At 46.1% G+C, this 23,610-nt stretch overlaps 1 protein-coding gene and 1 long non-coding RNA gene across 2 annotated transcripts; one reads left to right on the top strand and one right to left on the bottom strand.

The window, feature by feature from the left end:
• Positions 1–5,322: 5,322 nt before the first annotated feature.
• GJA5 (gap junction protein alpha 5) lies at positions 5,323–18,526 on the bottom strand. The gene is made up of 2 exons (XM_077174548.1): positions 18,305–18,526; positions 5,323–8,216 (listed from the first exon to the last, which is right to left on the bottom strand). The coding sequence occupies exon 2, from the start codon at positions 8,165–8,167 to the stop codon at positions 7,055–7,057; it is 1,113 nt and encodes a 370-aa protein (XP_077030663.1). The 5' UTR covers positions 8,168–8,216; positions 18,305–18,526; the 3' UTR covers positions 5,323–7,054.
• LOC143693414 (uncharacterized) lies at positions 8,944–23,364 on the top strand. The gene is made up of 3 exons (XR_013181079.1): positions 8,944–8,993; positions 10,359–10,471; positions 23,295–23,364. It is a non-coding gene; the product is annotated as an uncharacterized LOC143693414 (long non-coding RNA).
• Positions 23,365–23,610: the final 246 nt, after the last annotated feature.

Raw genomic sequence — 23,610 nt, 5'->3', positions numbered from 1 at the left:
GAGATGCTGTGGATGTGGGGTGCTGTGAGGTGGATGTGCTCTGCAGCCTCGCTGCTTGCTTAGAAATGCACCTGGTGTGATGGCAGCCCTGATTTGGGGTGTGGGAGACTGCTTTGGAGTGTGCCACGTGTGCACCAGGGCAGGAAAAGGGATAAAGTATCTCATGTTTTTTCCTTTGATGATCTGGAGTTCTCAGGTACCTCACTGTGATGTGCTTGAGTGGTCAGAGATATCCATCAGGAATCAGGGAGGATTATTCCAAGTTCTCTTTCATTTAATGAATGTCTTTGTTGTTGATTTAGGACTGAGTACTTTAATGAACTTTTCAGAAAGTCCTCAAATTTGGCATTTCTCTGGAAATGTCAGAGATTAGTCTAGTGAAGCTAGAAATAGGGAGAGCAAAGTGTAATTATATCCTAAGAAAATACAAGGCCACAGAGGGAAAAAATAATCCAAAATTTCATTTCAGAGGAAAAAAAAAAAAAAACAGGTGAGAAAAGAGTTCTCATGGTCTGCAAGGGTTGAAAAAAAATGAATTGAACTGAATGTGAAAAACTAATGTGAATTGGAAAAAAATGCATTTTTCTGTGAATATGGAGCAAAGATGGTGATAATTTCTGCTATATATAGCAGAAATAAATAAATAAATAAATAAATATATAAAAATTTCTATAATAATTTCCAGCTATATATATATATTCTGCTACTGTGTACCTAAGTGTTTTCTTGAGTCTGGGCTGAAGTGGAAGAAAAGCAAGGTGGGAAAGAAAACATGGTTTCACTGGACTACATGATTTTGCAATGTCTAATTTTGGACACTTGTTTCTGAAAAGCCTTGCCTGTAGCCTGGCACACATCAAACTGGTTTTGTCAGAAGCACTTTTCAACCTCAAACTTTGTTCCCAGGCCGAAGAGCTGGCACGGCATTTACTCCAAAACCCAAACAAATAGCAGCAAGTTTCTGACCTCAGGCTTGCCTCTTGCTGCTAATCTGATGCCTTTTAAGGGTAGGAGCTGGTGGTTAACATGATTTCTAGTGAAACCCTGCTTGCAGCTGAATATGAGAGTGCTGGGTTTTGCTGGGGCTGTTGATAAAAATGTCATGGCCACACACCCATATCCAGTTTCTAGGAAAATCTTATAATGTGTCTTTTGCATTCTTTATTTTGTCATATGGCTGACCATCACTGACATGCCTTCCTAAGATTATGTTCATGTCCAATAAGAGCATGAAATTTAACTCTCTCATGGGTCCCTACCAGTTCATTTTGACCCCTAATTTGGCCCCATCTGCTTTATCCTTTCCTGTCTAAAACAACTTTAGCATAAAAAGGAGCTCTTGCATATGAATAGTGAGTCACAAACCACGATTCTGTGTAATCCCTGAGCAGCTCCCTGCTGTGATCCAGCCCCAAGAGGTGGAGATGTCCTCTCAAAAAATAGCAGGGGTTGCAGCAGACTCAGTCTTGCTCCTGCAAACGCTGCAGTGAGGTTGTTTTTCTTGCCTGTCATGTGGCAGCAAACAGAGTTTGTAATACAGAAATGAAAAGAGAAAAAACCTGCCTAATCTTCTAATAAAATGTAGCCACCTCAAGGGAGGAGAGTGGCTTAATGTAACAGTCCTACAGGCCTCAGTCAGGGAATAATTTTAAAGGAATATGTAAATATTGCAGCTTTTCTGCATTTTGCTTTCTGACTTGCTCTGGGGGAATACTTTCTTCCAATGTATGTGGAATGATTGCTTTTATTCCCCCAGAGACCAGTGGGTTTGTGTTAATGGGTTGGCTGTGAAGGCTGGCATGTTAGAGGACAGGGAGAAGGTTTTGTGCTGGTGCTGTAGTGTGATCATAGAACCACAGAATCATAGAATATGTTGGGTTGGAGGGGACCCATCAGGCTCAGCAAATCCAATTCCTGGCCCTGCACAGGACACCCCAAGGATCACATCATTGTCCAAACACTTCTTGAACTCTTGGCTTGGTGTTGTCAGCACCATTTCCAGCAGGCATTACATTAGAGTTCTCTTTGGTTTTTTGCTATTACTAATCTAAATGAATTTAATTGTCCTTAAAATGTCTTTTGGGGAGTATTTATTGCATAAAGTCTCCAGTGGAAGTGTGTTGTTTGGTTTGTGATTGGCTACACAGCACTGGATTGGTTACACAATATTGTTCGTTCTTCCTGAGGGCTGAAGGAACACAGAGCTGCCTCTGGGGTGGATATTGGCCCATATGAATTTAAAATTTGGTTTCCTTGACTGACATTTACTTTCTGAGAACTCTGTTGCCCGTCAAATTCAATTGCTCAAAGGTCTGTGGGAAACCAGTGGTGGTATGTGAATGTGGCCTCAGCAAATTCATTTTTAAAAATGTGAACCAATGTTCACTGGAGGAAAAATGAAGCATTTCTGCATTATTTGGCTGCAGTGAGTCTTACAAGCTCATTTGATCCTCCTTCTTTTTCTGTCATCAGATTTTCATGACAAAGTTATATATGTATGATATTAGAATTCCCAAGCTCTCCAGAAAGATCTTTAATCATCTAGACCATATAAGCAACGAACACTTCAGGCAAAAGCAAAGCTATTAATTTTGCACTTCAAAGTCAGAGTTTTTTCCCCTACAAAGTGTATCTTATAGAGCTGCCACTCTCCATCCTCATTCTCAGTCTGTCCATACCTCTGGTGCCCTGCTAACCTGAATCACTGAAATGTTCTTTATTCACAAATGTGTGCAGCACCTGCCATCAGCCCTGTACAGGATCCCCTCCTGTCACCCCTGCTGGGAGGAGGTGCTGGATTCCCTCAGGGGCACTCAGAGCCTTCTGGCATGGTTGCTGGGAGCATCCCAAGGGAGCTCCCCTGGGAGCAGCAGTTCCCCTTGTGCCTGTGTTAGTCCCAGGCTTCCCAGGAGACAGCAATGCCAGCAGGGAAGCTGCTCTGGAGTACCTGCCATTGCTGTGTGTCAGGCTCTCTGCTATGCTACGCTGACTTTCTGAGTTCTGAATCTCTGGCCATTTGCAGTCCAGTCAAGCATGGGCTCATTCCTGTGAACACACAGTGCTTTTGTTCTTTGGGGTTTGGGTCTTCCTAATTCCTTGGCCTCAGTGATGCTTCATGGAAAAGGGTTTGAAGGGGGATTGGGCAGGCTGTCATGTTCTTACCTATTCCCTTCTAACAGTCTGAAACTTTATCAGCACTAAATTTGCTTGAGTATTGTCTTGCCCACATATTCTGGAAGAGGAAACAACTTGCTTGATCCTTGTCCTCTAGATCAGGCAGGCATTACTTTTAAACCTCTCCCTCAAATTTCTCTTAGCCTGCTCTGCTGTCCCACTGTGCTGTTCATGGAGAAGAACTCAGAGGCATGACCTTGTCTCAGTTCAAAACTTTATTAGTTTTGGCATTCTATGTATTTTTAAATATAGGTTTTCCTTTTATAGGATTAAGTATTTCTGCTTTAAAGGCTAGTTGAAACACGTTCCTCTGTCTTCCTATCTCAGGCTCAGCAGCTGATCAGCACAAGACTGTAGATCAGAACTGACTTCTGGCTCCTTCAGACATCAGCTAGAGGAGGAAATGGTTTGAGGTGTGCTGACCAAGGAGATAACTGTGGTTGGCATTTCTGTCAAATGTTGGTTCCAGCTGTTGCTGGAGAATTCACAGTTCTGAGAGTCTGAGCAGTCCCAGCAGGTAGAGTTGGAGAAAAGAGGGGCAAGAACAGAATGAAAAGCTCTCATGTTTCCTCTTTTCTCCCTCTCAGGGCATTGTCTTCGTAATGCTGCCATTTAAAGATTGAGTACCTATCCAAGGACTGAATTTAATATGTAATGGTAATTCAAGTTGCTACTACAAGATTGTCTATCCATCCATCTGGTCCAAAGCAATGTATACTAAGTCTGTCTGAAAGGACAGGTCAGCCTGTAGTAAATGTGCTCCTACCATGGTGTGACAGCCTGGCCAGCCTTGACAGTGGGTTCCAAGAATCACAAGTTTATGGTCTGTCAGCTAGTGCAAACATCCATCCATCAAATATCCCCCACTTGTTATACCTAGAAGACAGAACTGTGGAGGCATTAAGAAATGAGTGGCAGAGGAAAATTATTTGCTCTGATACATCCAATCTCTAGGATGAGAGAGAACTGGGATGGTTGTACTCCCCTGGTCTCAAAGACCACCAGAGGAGACGCTTGTCCTCTTTTTCCAGCTCTACCTTGCCATCCAGCAGAGACTGTAGCTCAGAGTTTTTAAAGTTTGGGCTATTGCTGGTTTTAAACCACAAACAGTTTATTAAACAAGGTCTGTGTTCATGCTTGAGTGGCTTTACTAAATTTAATGTCACTCAGTGGCCAAGTGTTCCACGGCTTCCCCATTGCCTGTCTCTTGCAGCAAGGTGGCACCCTAGGGGACAGGCATGCTCAGGGCTGTACACATGCCAGTTAAAAACCCAGGGTCTGCAGGAACAATCCTGCAGCCTTCTTGCTGCACTGTGGGGCTGTGGCTGCTCTGCTGGCATCCTCACCCCTGAGCTGAAAACCCCCAAACCACAGCTCCTTAAAGGGTGCCTGTAGTTTCTAAAGCAGTTAAGGGTCCTTGTCCCAGTGTCCTCATTGAATTCTGGATTCATTCTTTATGGCCCCTCTCAGGCTCCTTGCTGGGACCCAGTACTTTACTGGTCTCCAGCTTCCCAGCCTGCAGAGTCCCACGGGATGGGAGATTCTGTGGGGAAAGTGAAGAAGGGCATTTCCTTTGAGTGAACAGGGGGATCCAAGGCCAGAAGGAGGGATCCTGTGAAAGTTGGAAAGCAAAGGATAAATTTCAGAGGAAGGACATAACTGAGGGAAGAAAAGGAATTTCTTTGGGCTGGGCAAATACATCTTGAGAGATTTGAGTACCCAAAGGATCTCTGCAGAGATGGTTAGCAGTGGATTCTCTCAATGCCTTGGCTCTTAAAAAGACTTCAGGGCTCACTTAATGCATGGACAAGCAATGAGATGCATGGGGGACAGGTTTTGCTTCCCTCTTCCTGCTGAGTTGGCTTCACATCATAGGTGTCCTCCCTGGGAACAGAGATATCTGTGTGCTGGGATATGCAAGGAGATGCAGGGAGCAAGCCTTTGCAGGAGGATGGAAGCTCTTCTTCCTGACCAGCTCCTCCTTTCTTGGTAGTGCAGAGGCAGGCAGGGGAGCTGGAGGGGTTCCTGTTATCCAGTCAATCAATCATTTCCTGATGTTTATTATTTATCCCCCTGGCCAAACCCTCCCCTCATTCCTGCCACTCTGGGCAATGGGAATTTTTGTGATCTCTGAGCAGCAGAGGCTGGCGGGCAGCCTGAGCCCTGCTAGCAGCTCATTCTCAGCCATGTGAGAGGAGAAACATCCACAAGGAGAGATGGAGTTAGAACTTTATTAGGAGAAACCTAGACACGACTGACTAAAATCTCATGTTAAGGAAAACACACACGGTCTTTTCAGGATTAAAAAATACAAATATATAAAAACTTACAAACAAAAACATGGTTTCCCCCATCTGAGTGTGAATGTGTATTTAAATGTACAGGGAGCTGTACCAAAGCCGTGTATCAGGAGCAGGGATTCACTTTCAGTGGCCCTGAGAGAGGGAATGGCTCAGTCCCCTCATCAGCTGGTCCCAGGCCATTTGCTTGTGCAGTCCAGTGTTGGGAAGCTGTGGCCTGTGTCTGAAAGGGCAGTGCAGGGTAAACAGGGAGCAGCTTGGCTCTGTTTAGCAGATCTTTAACAGAGGGATGTCAGCTCTGCACTGAGGAAATGTATCTGGAGTGGGAGCTGTCTGCAGACCTCACCCACCAGACTCACAGTGCAGCCTCAGGGGCTGCTCTGAGGGGCTACAGTGGTGGAAAAATCTGGTCCATGGGTGATTTCTAGCACTGTGTGTGCTAGGGATGGATGGGGTGGAGAGGATGGCCTGGGGGCAGAGCAGACACTTGCTGTGGGGACAAATAACTTGAGCTGTGCTGGCTGGCAAGCTTGAGAGAGCAGGCAGGAGCTGAATGATGTGCAGGACCTGAGCCGGACTCTTTCTGCTTGCAGAGGATGCTGAAATGTTTTGGTAGGTTGGTAAGACACAGGCCGTACCTCTTCTGCAGATAAACAGAGGATGCTTTTCTCTCAAGTGGGCAGCTGGCAGCACCCTTTCAGCAGAATTCAGATTGCTTGAAAGATGAGTTTCAAAAAGGGGAAAACCACTTTGTTTCTACATGATACTCGTGAGATATCTGTTCTCACAGGAGAGTCTCTATTTCTGGTGATGGATGTCTTGCTTAGGATTGATGACATATGTATCTTGGGAAAATTACCCAGTCTTCATCAACTGGTCATCTAAGTGATTTCCCTGGGGCCAGTCTGCTCTGCTGACTTAGGAATGAGGAAGGGATTCCAATGTTAGACATGAGGCAGCTGTGCACTGGGGACCAGAGATGTCCTTATTTATGGGGAAGAGTTGTTATATACACAGTGTCAAAAAATTCAAGTAGGATTTATTGTGTAGGTAAACTGGTATAAAATATCTGGGCTCAGGTAGAGAAAGGGAGGGTTAGAAAGAGCCAAAATGAAGCAGATGAGAAAAATCTCTCTTTCAGAAAGCCGACTGGTGTGTTTCTGCTCCCTGCAGGTGAGAGAAGCTTCAGCTCAGTGTAACTGCCAAGCTGATGTTGCAAGTGTTGAACAGAGACCACAGAAGATGTAAAGGTCCAGTCAGTCTGTTGAATACAGTGTCACAGTGGATACTCACTGGGCAGGAGTCTGCTGGCCTGTGCTCTACCAGCCTAAGGGTGGGGAGTCTCTAATCCCTGTGGGTCCCATGGTGAAAAAACAGCTGAGGGCTTCATAGCCCAAGACTGATGTCTCTCTTCAGTGCCTGTGGCTGCCCCTGCCTTGAGCTGTGAGAGGTGCTGTCTGGACAGGATAGAGAGAGGATATTAAAACAGGGAGGTTAGGGGCAAGAATTTGGAGTCCACTTTGCAGAAGTTTTACTGAGTGCTGGGAAAGCTCCTTCTCCTCATCCCTGCTGGAGACAGGTCACACAGACAAATCATCCGACCTCGCCTTGCTGCTGGCACGGCTGGCCTTGCTGAGCCGGCGTTTCTCATTGAAGTAGCTCTCGGAGAAGGCGGGTGCTGCACACTCACTGGCCACCTCTGGACTCTCCACGTAGCTGGACTTCATGAAGGGCCCTTCCCCAGCAGCGTCCTCCTGGCCGTGGACCCTCTCGGTGGCGAAGTTGGCGGTGTTCTGCTGGGAGGCCATCTTGTTGCTGAAGGGGCTGATGAACTTCCCGTTGGGACTCGACAGGCACTGGTTAAAATCCGGGGGCGGGGTGTACATCTGTGCCCTCTCTGCCTGCGGGGCAGACTCCAGCCTGCCGGGGGCTGTGCTGGGGCTGGCTTTGTAGGAGCGGGAGCACCTCTCTTTGGCTTTCTTCCAGCCCAGGTGGTACAGCTCGGCCAGGCTGAGGAAGAGGGAGAGCACTGCCACAGCCAGCATGAAGACGATGAAGACGTTCTTCTCCGTGGGGCGGGACACGTAGCAGTTGACAGGGTGGGGGCACGGTGCCCGCTGGCAGATGTACAGGGTCTCCAGGAAGATCCCGTACAGGACATACTGCCCCACAATGAAGGCCACTTCCATGGCGGTCCGGATCAAAATGCTGTACACATAGGTGTTCAGCAGGCTGCCCCTGAGTATGATTTGGCCTCCTGCTTCATCCCAGCCAGACAGCTTAGTCTCCTTCTCTGCCACGGAGCATTTCTGCTGGTAGTACGTGTCACCGCCATTTTTGTTCTCTCGGGCCTCCATTTCTGCCTCCTTCATCTTCCTCTTCTCCTCCATGCGCACCGTGTGCATGGCGTGGCCCATGTACACCAGGGATGGGGTGGAGACGAAGATGATCTGCAGGACCCAGAAGCGCACGTGGGAGATGGGGAAGGCCTTGTCGTAGCAGACGTTCTCACAGCCGGGCTGCTGCGTGTCGCACATGAAGTCAGACTGCTCGTCCCCCCAGGAGGACTCCGCTGCCGTTCCCAGCACCAGCATCCGGAAGATGAAGAGCACGGTCAGCCAGACCTTCCCCACCACCGTGGAGTGTTTGTGGACCTTCTCGAGGAAGTCTCCCAGGAAACTCCACTCCCCCATTGCTGCTCACCAGGAGGGGTGAGAAGTCTTGAGAGCTGAGCGCAAGCCTCTGTTGGGAGAGAACAGAGAGTGGTTCTAAGGAGAGTTAGGAAATGCCTGGCTGGTAATGGATGGAGTGAAATGGGTTTTTTTGTTTTGTGTCAGAGGAAATGTTTTCATGTGCCCTGGAATGAATGAGGTCTGGTTTGCTGAAAACTGTATTTCACATCCGCTGGAAACCTTGTGTTGTTCTTGGGATTTCTTTTTCTTTTTAAATTCAGCTACTGAAACAAAAAGTGATCTTTTTTTTATAGAACTCATCCACAGCCTGCTAAATGAGTTCCCAAAACCGTGAGGGTGAGCCAGATTTATTTTTGATTCAGAAAGTCCTTTCACTGTGATCTGCATATTGCATCCTCTGTGGACTGGGAAATTAAAGCTGTATTCATCTGTCTGTAGACTGCACCCTGGGAAATCCTTAGTGGGCTGATCCCCTGGGAGATAAGTGGGATCTACAGCCTGGCCTGAGCAGTGGCACTGTCAGATGTTGCCTTTGTGTAATACCTGCACCAACAACTGGGGTGTGAAGTGTGTGCAGCTCTGGGTTTCCTTTATGAGCTCAGTGCCACCACTGAAGCACAGAGAAAATCTCTCTGTTGCCCACCTGCTCCCTGTCTGTAGGTTTTGCTTTGGTTTTGCAGTGTTTTCAGTTGTAAGTGTTTCATTTACAAGCTGCAAATGTTTAGGGGAGTGTAAAGACTTTGGTGGGCTGTGCCAGTTCTGGAAACCTAATCTGCTGCCACCTTGTCATGCCTCTCTGAGAAGGAACTGCTGCAAAATCTAAATGGTGAGTCTTGCTCCTTCTGCTTTTCTTAAATTATGAGGAAAATTTCACAGTTCACATGAAAGACACAAAGAAAAATGCCTCCTTTGAAGTGCCTCCCAAGGACCAGCACTCCTGGGAAGTGCTGTTGGTAGGTGGTCTGATGACAGGAAAGGTTTGCTGGACTGGGAGTAGGATTGCAAAGTGGAAATGAAGGAGAGCCTGTTTCAGTCTTGTTTCTGACTCTGACTGACTGTTTCTGGCCAAATCACTTAACCTGATGGATAAAAAGAGAGCTGTGGGTTTAGTCCATCTTTTGTGGGGCTCTGTGGGAGTGCTTGAGCAATCATTTGATCCAGTTACGCTCACCATACTTACCTTGCCAGGGCACTGCAAAGCTCTCCCTGGTGAGAGTTAAGGGCTGGGTGCTATAAAGTATGCACTATTACCTTGGAGCTAATGTCCTCCCACAGTCATTCTTTTGGAAAATAGCATTTTAATAAGTTAATGTAAAAATAATCATCATAATGAAATATTAAAAGCACTAGTCAAGGTAAATCCCAAAGCCACAGGGACCAAATTGTTAACTCTCCTTTATTATTCCTTGTCCTGTCTTTAGGAGCCAATTATTTTTATAGTGCAAAGAACATTTGTGGAGAGCAGACACTGTTAAAAGCTGAAAATTTACTGTAGCAATATTGTGTAGATTTCCTGTGAGCAAAAGCTGGAGAACAAATACACTTGTTGAGGGAAAAATATCCCCTCCTCTAGTTATGTGAGTGATATAATTTAATGTAGCAGCACACGCCATAATTCATCCCATGCTTTGTTCCTGCGCTGTGTCCAGCTGCAAGGATGGATGGGACAAAGATCAAAAGTTGAATGTTCAAGTTCCTGGTGCTGCTGAGGGCTGCCCTGGGGAAGGTGAGGGTTGCTCAGGAAAGGAGACAGGGCAGTGGCCCCTTGCTACCCCACTACCTGTCAGAAGCCATGTGAGCAGGGAGAAAGCACATACAGGAAGCAAAGGATGGGGTTTGGCTCTTTCCTACCCTGGCAGGCATGCTGCAATCATGCTGATGGAGATCCTGCTGGCTGCTTGGCATATGCAGAAGCTTTGGTCTGCAGCCAGCCCAGAGCTGGAGGAGCAGTAACACAGAAAATCAGCTGGTCTTTCTGACTCCTCTCGTTTGCACTGGTGGAAGCTGGTGAATGTGTGGGTCTGTCTTACCTTCTGAAATGGCTTTGGTGCAGTTACTGCATTCTGGAGAAATTAGCATATGGCTTCATTCCAGGAGCACCAGGGGATTAAACACAGGCAGATAAATCAGTGATGGGAAATATTTACAGACTGTGGCACTGAGATCAGCGTGTTTGCTTTTTTTCCCCCAGAGTGCAGAGAAGGCAACCAGCTGCCTACAGCTCAGTGTTACTGTGTCCAACATCACTGTGCTGTAGCACAGCTGTATGTGGGGAATATTCCTTACAAGGCAGCACTTTTCCAGGTGAGTTTATGTTGTTTACACATGCCTTTTCTTGTTTCACCTTGCTTGGCTCTGTAAATATGAACACAGTTCTCCCTGGCTGTGCAAAGGCTGTTTTTACTTACTGCCACAGGGAAGTACAATCACAAACTGAGGCCCTCTTCCCATCCATTCTACTGTGTGCAGGTTGTTTGGGGTTTTATAACAGCTTGCTTTCCCCAGGGATGGCTACTAAGCCTAGACACTTGCAAATTGTAAAAATCAGGATGTGCAGGACACAAAGTAAAGCAAACATAAGTGCAAGAGGAATCCAGAAATAAAAAATGCTGAGGGATGCAAGCAGAACAGCAATTTACCTGTCTCACACATGCACAGAATATTTCAAGAAGCTGTAAATCAGAAGGATCTGAGGCTGGTAGTCATGAGGCTTAGGCTAGAAAGTAGGGACATTTCCTCTGCCCTCCCCTGCACAGACTGTCTCAAGAAGGGACTGCCCAGAGATGCCTCCAGATCATCCTGCTACAGCCCCATAGAGAGCTGAGGTGGCTCCTGCAAGGGCGTAGTTGGCCACAGGGGAACAGATTTTGGAAACCAAGAGGAGTTTCCCTCCTAGAGCAGCATTTTTGGCTTGGACATTTGATACTTACTAGCGAGCTATTTTTGCAGCGCCAGACCAAGGGTCTTTGAGAGCATCTAGTTCTCTGCTGCCAGCAAGAAAAGAAGGATTGTCACCTCCTGACAGCTTTTCCTGGCTATGCAGAGCTGCCCCTGACCTAGCCTTTCTCCTCATAGCTTTACTATTCTTGGGAATTTTCCATATAGCTCTTTTCCCTCAGTCCCAGACTACTGTTGCCCTCACATGCTTTGACCTCTCAGCGTCTGAGCATCTGCAGCCTTTTATATTCCTAGTTTGGGCTCAGTTGGACAAATCTCATCTCACTCTGGTGTAACCGGGCAAAAAACACCTCTGGGTATTTCTGTGGGGTCTCAGCACCTGGTGGAAGGCAGTCTTGGCAGCAGGGTCATGCATATTCACGAGCAGCCATGGGCTGTGCCACTGCCCTTCCATGCTTTTTGCTGGCAGGTTTTTGCTGGGTCCCCACGGGAGCTGGGCGCCGTCACGGGACCCTGGCACTGGGAGAAGCGTGTGTGACACAGACCAGGGCAGCTTGGCACTAACCCAGCACCGTGGCCAGCCCAGCTCAGTCATCACCTGCAGCACCACTGAAGCTGAGGAAAACTGAGCATCACCCCTCAGGCCAAGCATGGAGTCTGCTCAGCTCCAGGCTGCCTTGTGACTGCCAAATTCCACGATAAAAATACCCCAGTGAGGGCAGCACCTGCTAGCATGCCAGGCTGGCTCACCAGCCACGGGCTGCTCTCTGCCATTCCTTTTTTGCACTACCTTTATCTGCGGGAGGGGAAGTGTCTGTTGCCCTCTGAGCAGTTTTGCCCATCCTCTTGGTGATGCCACGTGCTCTGAAGGACATGAGAGCATTTCACATCACTGCTGCTCGCTCATTCTGGTTGGAGTTAGCCAGGGCTCTGATGAACAGCTAGCAAATCCACACCAGAGAGCCAGGAGGGCTGTTCCTGTGCAATCAACTTTATATGAGTTTATTTCCCTGGGGGTGGCTAGGAAGAAAGTTTTCCCCTCTTCAGAAGACAGGCAAGACTATCAGCAGGGATATAAATAGCTGAGCTCAACACTTCAAGCTAGCTTTTCCCACAAGGAAGGTGACAGGAGGTCGCCATCTCTGCGGGATGTTTCTAAAATAAAGTGGAGAGTCTGGTTATAACACTGTTTCTGCTCTCCCTTGCTGGGCTCACCTCTTCCCCGTGGCAGATCCCAGGGGCACGTGGAGAGGCTCTCCAAGGAAAGCTCCTTTGTGTGAGGCAAGCACAGTTCCCAGGGAGGGGGAAAGTATTGGATTCAAAGCCATTGCATTTTTGCTCAGTCTCTGTGATTTGCTCAATCAGGTACAAATGTGTGTCTCTGGGAATAAATGAGATTTCACTACAAAGTGGAGGGCCCAGGATGTTTTAAGAGGCTCACATTCCAGACACGTGGCTGTTTGAGGATGCCACGCCAGAAGTGCATCCCCTCCAAGCTACTGAATGAGGAGGCAGCTGTCCCCTCTGGGTGCTGGGCACGTGAGCAGTGACATTGCAGTGGGGCATCCAGGCTGGCTGGGGCATGGTCAGGAGTTGCCTGTGGCTTTGCTCCCTCCAGCTGTGTTATCTCATACAGGTCCAGGCCAGCACGTGGCACAACAGATCATGGTGGGTGAGTGGGCAGAGATCTTTGCTCTGTGCTCACCCTTGTTAGGCTGAACCCAGACAGGAGTGGGGCCCACAGTGCCAAACTGTGCACTCACAGCTGTAGGCACTTGGGAAGGACAATTCAAGCTCTGCACTGGAGGTTGGTTAATGCTGCTTTACTTTAGAATCTCCAGCCCCTTGTTAGTAGCCTCAGCATCCCATGCAGTGCAGATGTTGTCACCTCTGTCTTGCAGATGGTGATCACTGGGGTACGGAAGGGACAAAATGCTTGTTTGAGGTCACAGAGACAGTTTGGGGACAGAGCTTAGAGGCTGTGACTTGCAAGATTGTTTCCTTTTTTCTATGTAACACTGCCTTTGAAACCTCATAACAGCAACACAACACTGCTTCTACTGCACATCTGCTTCTACAGGCCACAGCCCTTCTCTCCTGTGCCCTCAGACAACACTGACTTTGGCTACCTGAAAGAAAACCCTGTCCTGCTGCCCTTCTATAGTGGGTACACCTGGTAGAACCAGAGGCATTTTGTTTTGTTTTGTTTTTTGGCTTACAGCATTAAATGATGAACAGAGTTAGAAATGCGCTGTGCAGAGTGGGTGCAGTGCTTTGGATTACAGGGGATTTGGGATGCTAAAGCCCACCTCAACAGGTATCTTTTTGTTCAGAGTTTACTGGCATTGGCTCCTTCCTATGGATATACAATGGAGAAGCAACTACCTATTAGGTATTTTTGTCCAAACACCATCTCTCTGGCTTCATATATGCACACATATGCTTATGATAAGTTTCTGCCTGAACCAGGCCAGTTCTTTAGCCAAATATGTAACTCTGATCTGCACATGAACCTGGAATAAATAGCTTTGTACTTATGCTTTTAAAGAAAAATAATTGACATGTTTGCATAGGTTCCATTCTGGTTCCTTGGGTTCAAAGTCCTGTGTTGAGCCAGTATCAGAGTGACTTTGACTCTAGAGCTGAAATCTCAGGGGAGAAGAAGAGCTCTGTGTTAACAGCTCTTGTCCTACAACACAGAAATCCAATGTTTCTTATCTTTCTGCTCCTCCCAAGTTCACTGTGAATTCTGGAAGGGTCATACTGGTATCCAGACCACTGGCCCTACTTGTAGTTGCAGACAGCTTGTTATTCTTGACGAGGTGTGCTTTCCCCCTCCTCTCCAAATGTGGAAACTCTCAGAGTTCATGAAAAAGAGAGTGGGTGAGAAGATAAGGGAGCTGAATGACCCGTCACCTCCTGCACACACAGGGACACAGACAGAGGGGAATCACTCAGCACCTTCAAGTGTGTACATCAGGGATGTGTTACACACACAGATGATAATAATATATAGAATATTTTCATCTGAAGTGATAATGGAAGGTGCAGACTCGGAGTCAGTTGAATTTTTATTAGTTGTCTGTCCAGAACATCTAATGCTATTCCTCCCCATGTGCTTTCATATATCCAAATATTAGGGCCAAGCTCTGCCTGGTGTAATCTCAGGAGACTAAGACCAGAAGAGACCTTGAACTCAGATGAGTTCAAGCTGAGGGATGAATTTATCCCACTGTCTTTGAAAAGCTGGCATCAAATAGTTACATGATAGTGGTATCCAGGCTTACATTTAAAAAGCAGGGAGCATCTTCTAATTCTCTTGGGATTCTGAATTTGCAGATGATACTAAACTGGGCAAAACAGAGGTGAGGAGATAGGTAAAGAGGGCACAGGGAACTCTGGAAAACAAAAACAAGCTGAGAAATTTGGGGGCTGCCGTAGTAAAAGCTGTCCCTGAGCTCTGCTGAGAGAAGCTGATCTCAAACCCTGCTCAGTCTGTGGGGAAGGCTGGTGTAAGGAGGTGTGCAGGCATGGCAGGCCTCACACTGGGCACAATATAGCAGCAATTAAAGCTGCCCAGGTGATTTTAGGCTTGTGCACAGACTGCATGAGACGCAACTTGTTATAGTGTGGACATAAAACAGGCTGAAGAGGTAATGGGAGAAGGAGAGACCTCTCATTCAGACTTTTCCCATCCTTTCTTCCTTCCTCTCACCCCAGTATCTCCCTGCCTATCAGTTCCCTGTGGTTTCCCTACAGTCAAGCTCCCCCAGAGAGCGTTGCCTCACTTTCTGGGCAGTTTTGACCAGCTAACTCTATACAGCACCCAAATTGCTAATTCTTTCAGCCTTAGAAAGGGGACATTTTCAGCCACTGTCTATTTCCCACTTATTACTACCTTGTCAAATCTCATTTCTTCCTTCTTTCCAAAAATCTGTGGGATTTGTTTCACACTCCAGCCTCATTGCTGTATCCTAGCCTCAGTCTGGCTGTGTGAGTGGATTATTTTTTTGTACTCAGTGTATGCACCATATATATATATATATATATATATATATATATATATATATGCAGAAAAATACATCCCCCCTTTGAAACCAACTAATACTAAATTGGCAAAGCCCGGCAGTAGGGAGTTAGGAAATGCTGGGGTTACTGTTCTCAGTAATCTTAATTCAATCTCTTTGTGCCTGTGCCTCTTGGAGTCCTTAACCACATCCTCACATTGTCACCTCATTCTTTGCACAGGATGCCTGCCTTCTTCTGTGCCAGCCTGGCGGGGGCTTTCTTGAACAGCAGCTATTCAACGTTTTGTTTTCTCCTCATTGTTCAGTGGGTGGCCTGTGCCTCATTTACTGTACATTATTCAAGTCCAGCTCTAAAGGCAGAGTTATTAGTTTCCTTATGGGTTTTCCTATGGCTTTCATCACAACAGTATCTGATCGCCTCACAATTATAAATCTACTTACTTTCATTACCACCCAGAGGTGAGGAGATGGTGTGAGGAGAGGGACTAAGGCAGTGAGAGATTAAGATAAAAACTGTTCATTAATTTTGGAAGCTCTTTGGTGATGTGGTTAATCTGTTGGTGCCTTTTCCCCCAGTGTACTTAGCAGTGTGTATAATGTGTATTCAGAGCAGAGCTCTGTCTGGTTTGTGCTGGAGTGGGAGAGTTTATCACTCCCACCAGTTGCACCACATGTAGAAGTCAGAGACCCAAAAGACAAGAAATGGGCATTTGTGGGGAAATGTAGCTTAAGTGATTTGTCTCATCATGACAGAGGAAATTGGACTAAGAAGCAAGAATTAACCCCAGTCCTCTTGGATAGCTTTATCTGATTACAAACTGGAGGCAGTTTTTCTCCCATCCCACTGTTCCCTCCTTTCTTCACCAGACATCTGAGTGCAGCAGAAGACCCTGGAGCTCTGCAGGGGTCACCCTTGCCAGACTGCTTCACTTTCCAAGCCACCCTGTGCCCTGACCAAGGCATCTGTCAGCTTTTCTGCTTCTAAGGGAGAGCAGTTTCATATGGAAATTCTCAGCCATTCTCAGAGCATGTTTATAATGACATAAAAAATGGAGAAAGGCAGAAATATAAATGTAAACCCTGTGGTTCTTACATTAAAACCCCCTGACCCTTCTTCAAAGATACACTGGAGAGACTTAAAAGCGTGCATCTCTCTGCTCATTGCATGCTGTGTGGCATGAATATTTCTTTGTTTCAGGGAAGAGCTAGCATGCTGAGTATTGCTCACAGAGATCTCTCAGTTGCTTATCAATAGCAATAAAATTGATCTCCCCCCAAATATTGAAGTCTCTCTGTTGTCTTCTGGGAATTATTTCTAATTTTAAGCCTCTATCCTCGTGCCTCTTACAACAGCACCCAAAGCATGGAGCAGTCTCCAAACTGTGCTCCCTAATGGCATGGGGTAGTGCTGAATTACTCATTCCTCCTTGTCTATTTTCAATGCTGCAGGATAAGTCAGAAAGTGGGCAAATGTGTGCAGAATGTGTGAAATCTGTCTGAAGGTCAAAAAGAGAAGAGAAGCTAAGGTATGAAGTTCTGTATTTTCTGTCAGAGCTTAATTTTTTTAATACACATATAATACTAAAAATATTGTGATAATATATACTGTTGAGTAAAAAAAAAAAAAAAAAACAAAACCAACAACCAACCCCAAATACTTATAGTAACAGGAATACTTAACATAGTTCCCAAGCGACAAGAGCCTGATGAGTATTTTAAACCCTGAAGCCTCAGGAATTCTCCTAAAGTATTGCTCTGCTCCCAAGGAAAAAGGGAACAAAGTTAGAAATGTGTGCTTTTCTCAGACTAGATTTTGAAAATAGCAGTAAATGCAGAAATTTTTGGCTCCTGATACAAATGCTGGATACTGTGAGGCTTCTGAATAACAGTTTAAGCTGCTCCTAGCTGCACACACATAAGCACACGCGTGTTACATGCATGAAGTTCTTAAAAGAGAGGAGCACATAGACAGCAGTAGGGGAAAACTTTCATCCACACTGCTTCACCAAGGCATTTTGATAAGTTTATTATGATGGAGGGAGACTTCAATGCTTAAGGCTCATTCAGCACAGGACTTTTTTAGCTGAGATTCGTCCAGAAAAACCACTTATGTGATCATCTAAATGTTGTCACAGCACTTGAGGGACAGGGGCTCTGCCTCAGTTTACCGAAGTTGTTAAAACCAGGATGCCACAAAGCTCCTTAGACACGACAAATAGGCAGCCTTCAGGAAATCAAAGGAGCCACCACAGATCTGAGGTGGCAATTAGTCAGCAACCTTTACATTCAGTGAGATTGCCTCTTTCCAGGTGGGTGTGTTCCAGGGCTACCATATTCTCAAGGGGAGGTATTCTTTGAAAAAGCAGTGTTAAATTGCAGAAATGTAATTGCATAACTATTCCAAGTACAAAAAGGGGGTGGGGGGGGGGAAGTTAGAAAGGAAAATAAAAAGAGCAGCAGCTGCTGATCTGGGAGAGGACATTTGTCCCTTCAGGTCTGTGTGGCTCCTTGCTGAGGCTGCCACGGGCAGTGTGGGGATGGAGGAGAAAGGCATTCATTCCCTGGCGGCGCGCACAGAACGTGTGACTGCGAGATACCAGCGAGGCACTTCTCTACTCTGGAGTTACATTCCCAGGCTCCATGACACACACCAGCCAGGACACTGTACTCTCAAGGAAAAGAAACTGCAATATTTTGAAAGCATTCTGCGCACTTCAGAATATAGGCAGTTAATGCAGACACTTGATAAAGTGTTTACACCCCGAGAGCCTCTCCTAGGTAAGAGTTCCCTTCACCACTGTCCCCCGAGCAGCTTGACAGCATGTTGAAATGGGATCTGACAGAAATGGCAATTTGCACTTTATACTGTCTGAGGGAGGATGTTTGGGGCTCTTATTGTGCTTTCCTATACATTGAAATCTATTGGTATCTATGTTCATGGCAGGGAAGTTACTTCTTAATTCTCTAGCTGCCTGAGGTAAAACAATTTAATTTTTAAAATGTCCCAAGCCCACCATGTTACTACGGGAATGTTTTGAAGAGAAAATGAAAAAAAAAAGTAATTTTTTTAAAAGTTATTTTTTGGCCACCCTTCTTTTCCTGCCTCTCCAAATCCCTTTTCCCCCTTGTGCTGTTTTCCCCTTGAGTGTAATAACTTGATCTACCATCAGCACTTCTGCAGTTCTATTATTTCCCCCTCTTGGTTTCTTACCTGATTTCCAGTGTCTTGTCTTCAGTCTCCTTTCCTTGCTTTGGCACTTTCCCTTTTTGTAGTGAAGTTGAACTCCTTGTTCTCCTCAGTTGCTTCGTTTTATTCCTTTAATATGGTTCTCTCTCTCTCTCTTCCTCTCTTTTTCTCCACCCCCTTTCTGTGTCACTTTCTGTCTTCCCCACTGCCTCTCCGCCTTTCCCCCTCTTCTTTCTTCACCTACTTTTCTTGTCTCTCCCACCCCCTCCAGACTAATCTTTCTATTTTCAAACCTGGTTTCCTGTTGTTTCTCCTTTAAAGACCATGGATCTCATTCCTCCCTCTCATTCTCAGCCTCTCCCGGTGCCACCCTCCTCATGCCGGCAGGATGCACTCGCTGCTGGCTTCGCGCAGTCCCTTTCAGCCCAGCCGCTGCTCCTACTGCTCCTTTGCACATCTTCCCACAGATAACACTCTAAGCCTTCCCCAGATGAAAAGAGACAGCCTTGCCCCACAGTTACACCAGCCAGACCCTGGAAAGCTTTTTCCACACAAGACAAAAGACAATTCAACCGACAAAGGACGTATTTCTGACTCGTTCAAGCCTAATCTGGCAAAGCAGAGGTTCATGTGGAGCAGGGTCTTCCACCTCTTCAAATCACACAGAACTTGCTCTGCTGGCTTGGACCAGGGGCCCAGCACAGCTGCAGCCTTGTCCTAAAGGGCACCAAATCCTCCCAGAGACTTTTTACATGCCCCCTTACTGATAAGTAGAGAATAATCTGCCTGTCAAGAGAGGTGTTTTTTGTCACACCACGCTACCACCACCTCCCTGCACACACAGTCAGACTCATGAGTGTTTGGGCCTCTCTTAAAAATGTTTTTGACGTATCAAGTGTCTGAAGGTCTTGTATTTCATGTGTGTGTCAAGCTGAGCCTCTGATTCCTGCACATCAGGAATGGCCCAGCGAGGAGGCAGAATCAGAGATGCCTTCTGGCTTTGATAAAGGTCTCAAAGAATCAGTGGCAGGAGAGTGAGATTTGCACAGAAGACTCTGCTGACCTGAGAACCAACTTGCTGCACACAAGCTTTGATGGTTGTCCCTCCAGCAATCCTTCCCAGGTTGGATATCTCCACCCAGAGCATTGCCTGGTGGTCTCTATGCATCAGTGAGTGCAGATCATGAAACCAAAGCAGTCCAGGGACTAAGACACAATGCTGGAAACTCTTCTAATAATTTTCCTCCCACTAATTTACCACCTCCTTTAGTCACCAGATTGAAAGCCAGTCTACAAAGGACAGTTGTGTGCAGAGGCTATCTCTGGAAGCATGTCCTGTGTGGACACTCTCACTCTGAAGTTAGAAGTGTAACTCTTTTCCAGGAGGGCTGTATCCTCACTGATGGTTAGTGCAGGATGCAGGACAAGTAAATTCCCACAGCAGCTCAGTAACCTCCTGGTATGGAGACATGTATAGTCACCTGCTGCTTCATTTCTAACTCTATTGAAAGCCCTTCTGTGGCTTTTAAGAAAATGGAAATGTTTCTGGAGTTGTTTCTCCCTCTCCTGTGTGGCAGTTGTGTATCTGCAATGGAAATTCATGGGAAGGAGAATATCATTCCAGCTTTTTGACTTTGTAGAGTAATTTCCACGAAGCATTATTATGTAAACTCATGTTGATTTTATGCCAGTGAGATTGTCAAGGAACTCATCATAGAAGTGTCCAAAAAAAAGGTGTTAATAATACAGGTCCAGCTCACAGATGGCTTTGGGATAGGCTAGGGATAAGGCTTGTCAAGTGTTTTTCACATGCTGTAGAGAGACAGGTCCTGTGAGAGAGCTGTCTGAAATGCACTCACCTCCCTGCATGGCTGACACTTTGCTGTGCACTCAGGGTGATCAGGTCTGATTCTCCCTGCTCACTCCTCTGTGCTTCCTGCCCAAGGGCTGTTCCTGAGTGCCATACAGAGGTAATCCTGAACCCAGCAGATACAGTCTGGTTCTGCTGAATGTGAGAGGGAGGGGAGAAGGTTTCTGTCCAACTCATGCATGATGCACAGGAGGTACCTGTTGAGAGCTCTTTCTGTTTTGGCGCTAGAGGTAACTATTTGGATTTTGATGCACGAAAAGGAAATGGTAGAAGGCAGGCAGGGAGGCAAAAGACAGAAAGAGGAGTAAAGATGTTGTATGGATACTTCAGCCAGCCCCTCAATGTGTCATCCCTTCCCTCTCTCTACTGCAGCCTCTTCAAGGGAAAACAGAGGAGTCCTGGCAGCTTCTCCAACCCATCAGCTAGAAAAATAGCTGGTTTGCTCAATCTTTAGCAGGGAAAAAGAATTTTGACTCCCCTCCCCAAGAGCCTGTTATTCAAAACTTGTCTGACTTAAGTGAGGAGAGCAAGTGGAAGAGAATGCTGTCCCCAACAGTGGGAATGGGGAGAACAGCTGACAGCTTGCCATGTGCAGCTTGCAGATCACAGCAGTTTGTGATGCTGTGCAATGCAATTTGAAGGAAAGCAGAAATAAAACTGGGAGGGAAAAGGAAAATAAAACAACATGTGCTATCTTTTGATCAAAACTTAAGAGCTTTCTTGGATTAGGATTCCTGACCCCCTAGGTACAAGAAACAGAGCAACCCTTATCTACCTGGAGTTCAGTAAACCGTATGATATGATGTCCCAGAAGAAGGAAATTAGTGTAGAAGATTCAGCTGAAGAAGACAGGGATTATTAAATAAATCCTCAAGTGAGTAAGAGACTGGCAGAATTGATACACCAGTTCCTTAATAGGTTGAAGGGAAATTATCTGTGAGGCTGCTTAAAGATTGCTCTTAGGACTGATCTTTTTTTTATATTTTTGTTAATTACCTTGGCACGGAATGTAGAAACGCTAATGAAATCTGCTGGTGAAACCAAGCTGGGAGGTATCATGAGGGCAGAGGTGGATTCCAGCACTGCCAGAGCTGAAGGCTCTTTGTGACTAGAGTGATCAAGGTGAGGTTAAGTGGGAGAGTGCAGAGTCACACACTAAGAACTTGTTTGAAGAGTAACAGAAATCTCCATCTCCCAGGAGAAGGAGATGGAGAAAGATGAGGAAAGTTCATGGCTCAAAGGAGGAGGAACCAGCGATGCTACATGGGGGTGAAAAGAGGCAAGCAAACTTTGAGGATGTAGCAGCATTTCCAGTTGCAGTGAGTGGAAGTAATGTCATCCAGGAGGATGAGACTTCTCCAAAACAGTGTCTGCAGTGCTGCTTCCCCACATGCACGGAGGATATCCAGCCTGGAGCAGGTGCAGAGGAAGGCAGCGGGGTGGTCAGAGGGATGGAAGTGTCTCAGCCAACAGCGTGTTTACTTATCGGTCACAGCAGGGACTGCACAGAGATATTTGAGCTGATTTGAAAATAGATGTGCTACCAGTTTGAGCTTTTCAGCATTAATTATTTTGCACTGAATTTCATGCTAGTGCAGCTACACAAAGTAATTAAACCACGGTGTGATGTGCCTGCAGGGTGAATACTATAAGGGAGCTTAGTTACTTAGTCTGGCAGAACAAAGGTTAAGAGAGGAGAGATTTGCTGCCTATAAATACTTTTAGGGATTGGGGGTTGGGAAAGTAAGTGCTCAGGAGAGAGCAGAGCTACATAAGCTAAAGGACAATGTGGCACAAGAATAAATAGATATAAATTGGCCATGAATGAATTTAGGTTGGAAATCAGAAGGTTTCTAAGCAACAGAGCTGGCAAGGAGGTGCTGGAACAGCATTTTAGCAGCACAAGTTAGGGTGGAAACCTAATGAGATTTAGGACAGAGTTTAGTAAGTTTAGAAAAGGCCATTTGGTTTGTACTTGCCCGTTATTCAAAGGGATTGAACCTGATAAGCCAAGAGGTCCCTTTTTCATTCTATTTCCTGTACTGGCCTCAGTGCCTTATCAGATCTGCACCCTTGCATACAAAAGCCAGGTAAATCTGGAGCAGAGTTTGTGTAATGAGTTTTTCAGCACTGATCCCATGGATATTTAATGGAGGGATTCACTCTGTGCCTGAGATTTAAACAAACAATAAGAGCAAGCCAAGAGGATGCATGGAGAAGGTCTGCAGATATGCAGCAGTACAGATGAGAGCTCACATATTAAAGAGTTTCTTCACAAAAAACAGGTGCTCCCACAGCATCTGGCTTTGCTGGAAGGCTGTTTCAAATGCAGCTGGATGCTCTCTTGAGATGTGAAAACTGAAAGAGATTGTCTGAAGGACTTTTGTTTCTGAAGGTTTGCTGCATTGAGAAATTTCAGAAATAGCCACCACCCAACGGTGGCTGAGTTCATCTCTGCTGCCTGGCCACAGCACTGCACTTATTCTGGTTCTCATATGTTCCATGCTGGACAGGCACCTCTCTAAAGCACCTTAGTACCTTCTCCACAGGTACTTTCCTGATGGAACATTTTATCTCAAATCCCCATTCACGGGTATGATTGAAAGAGAAGGCCAGAGAGGGAAGTTCTCTGTTTTACATTAGACTCTGGAGACAGTTTGAAGGCATCCTCCAGCAGGAGGCAAATTCCCAAGGACAGGCTGGGCCCAAGGGAAGAGGAGTAGCAAAGGCCCCTGAATAAGAACAGTTTTATAGTTACAGTTCCTCATTTAGTAAAAATCCCAACTTATTCCGTGTGGATGGATGTTTTCATCTTCCCAAGCCAGAGTACCATACCAGCACAGAGTGAGAAAAGAGGAAACAAGAAACAGCCAGTTGTGAAACATCACTCTGTGTCAGACTCATTTTCCAGTAAAGTTTTCAACAAGAAAAACTGGAAGAGGTTTTCATCTCACTGAAGAGAAATTGCCATCTATCCCAAAGTAAATGCTCAGCTGTCAGCTTTATGTTACTGGAAACAAAGTACTGCCCTCTCAGCCCTCCTGCCTCCACTTCTCAACTCTGCAGCATCTCTGAGTAGTTGAGAAGTGCTTTGCAGATGATAATGAAATTGCAGCTCCTATAAACACCCTCCTTGTTTTACAGGTGGAGGAACCAGACCGGGGAGAGCATAAAGGATGTGTCCAAAGGATCAGCAAGTCATTTTAAAGCAAGGAGTCCTCATCTAGCTAGCCACCAGACATTCATCTTGTCCTGCAAACTTCCAGTGGGATGAATTGCTACCCAACAGAAGTATGTGTGTATAAATATATTCATAGATATGTTTCCAAAAGAAGAAAAGAAAGAACAGACCTTTACCTCTTTTTTGCTGAGCCTGCACAGGTAGAGAGAGGAGCAGGTGAAGCTGACTGCAGGGTGGGTGAGCTGTAGCACAGCCCAGCTCTGTGCCAGCCTCGGGCTC

Source organism: Agelaius phoeniceus, chromosome 2 (assembly GCF_051311805.1).
Source record: "Agelaius phoeniceus isolate bAgePho1 chromosome 2, bAgePho1.hap1, whole genome shotgun sequence".
Lineage (NCBI taxonomy): Eukaryota > Metazoa > Chordata > Aves > Passeriformes > Icteridae > Agelaius > Agelaius phoeniceus.
This window is presented reverse-complemented; position numbering and strand designations above follow the sequence as displayed.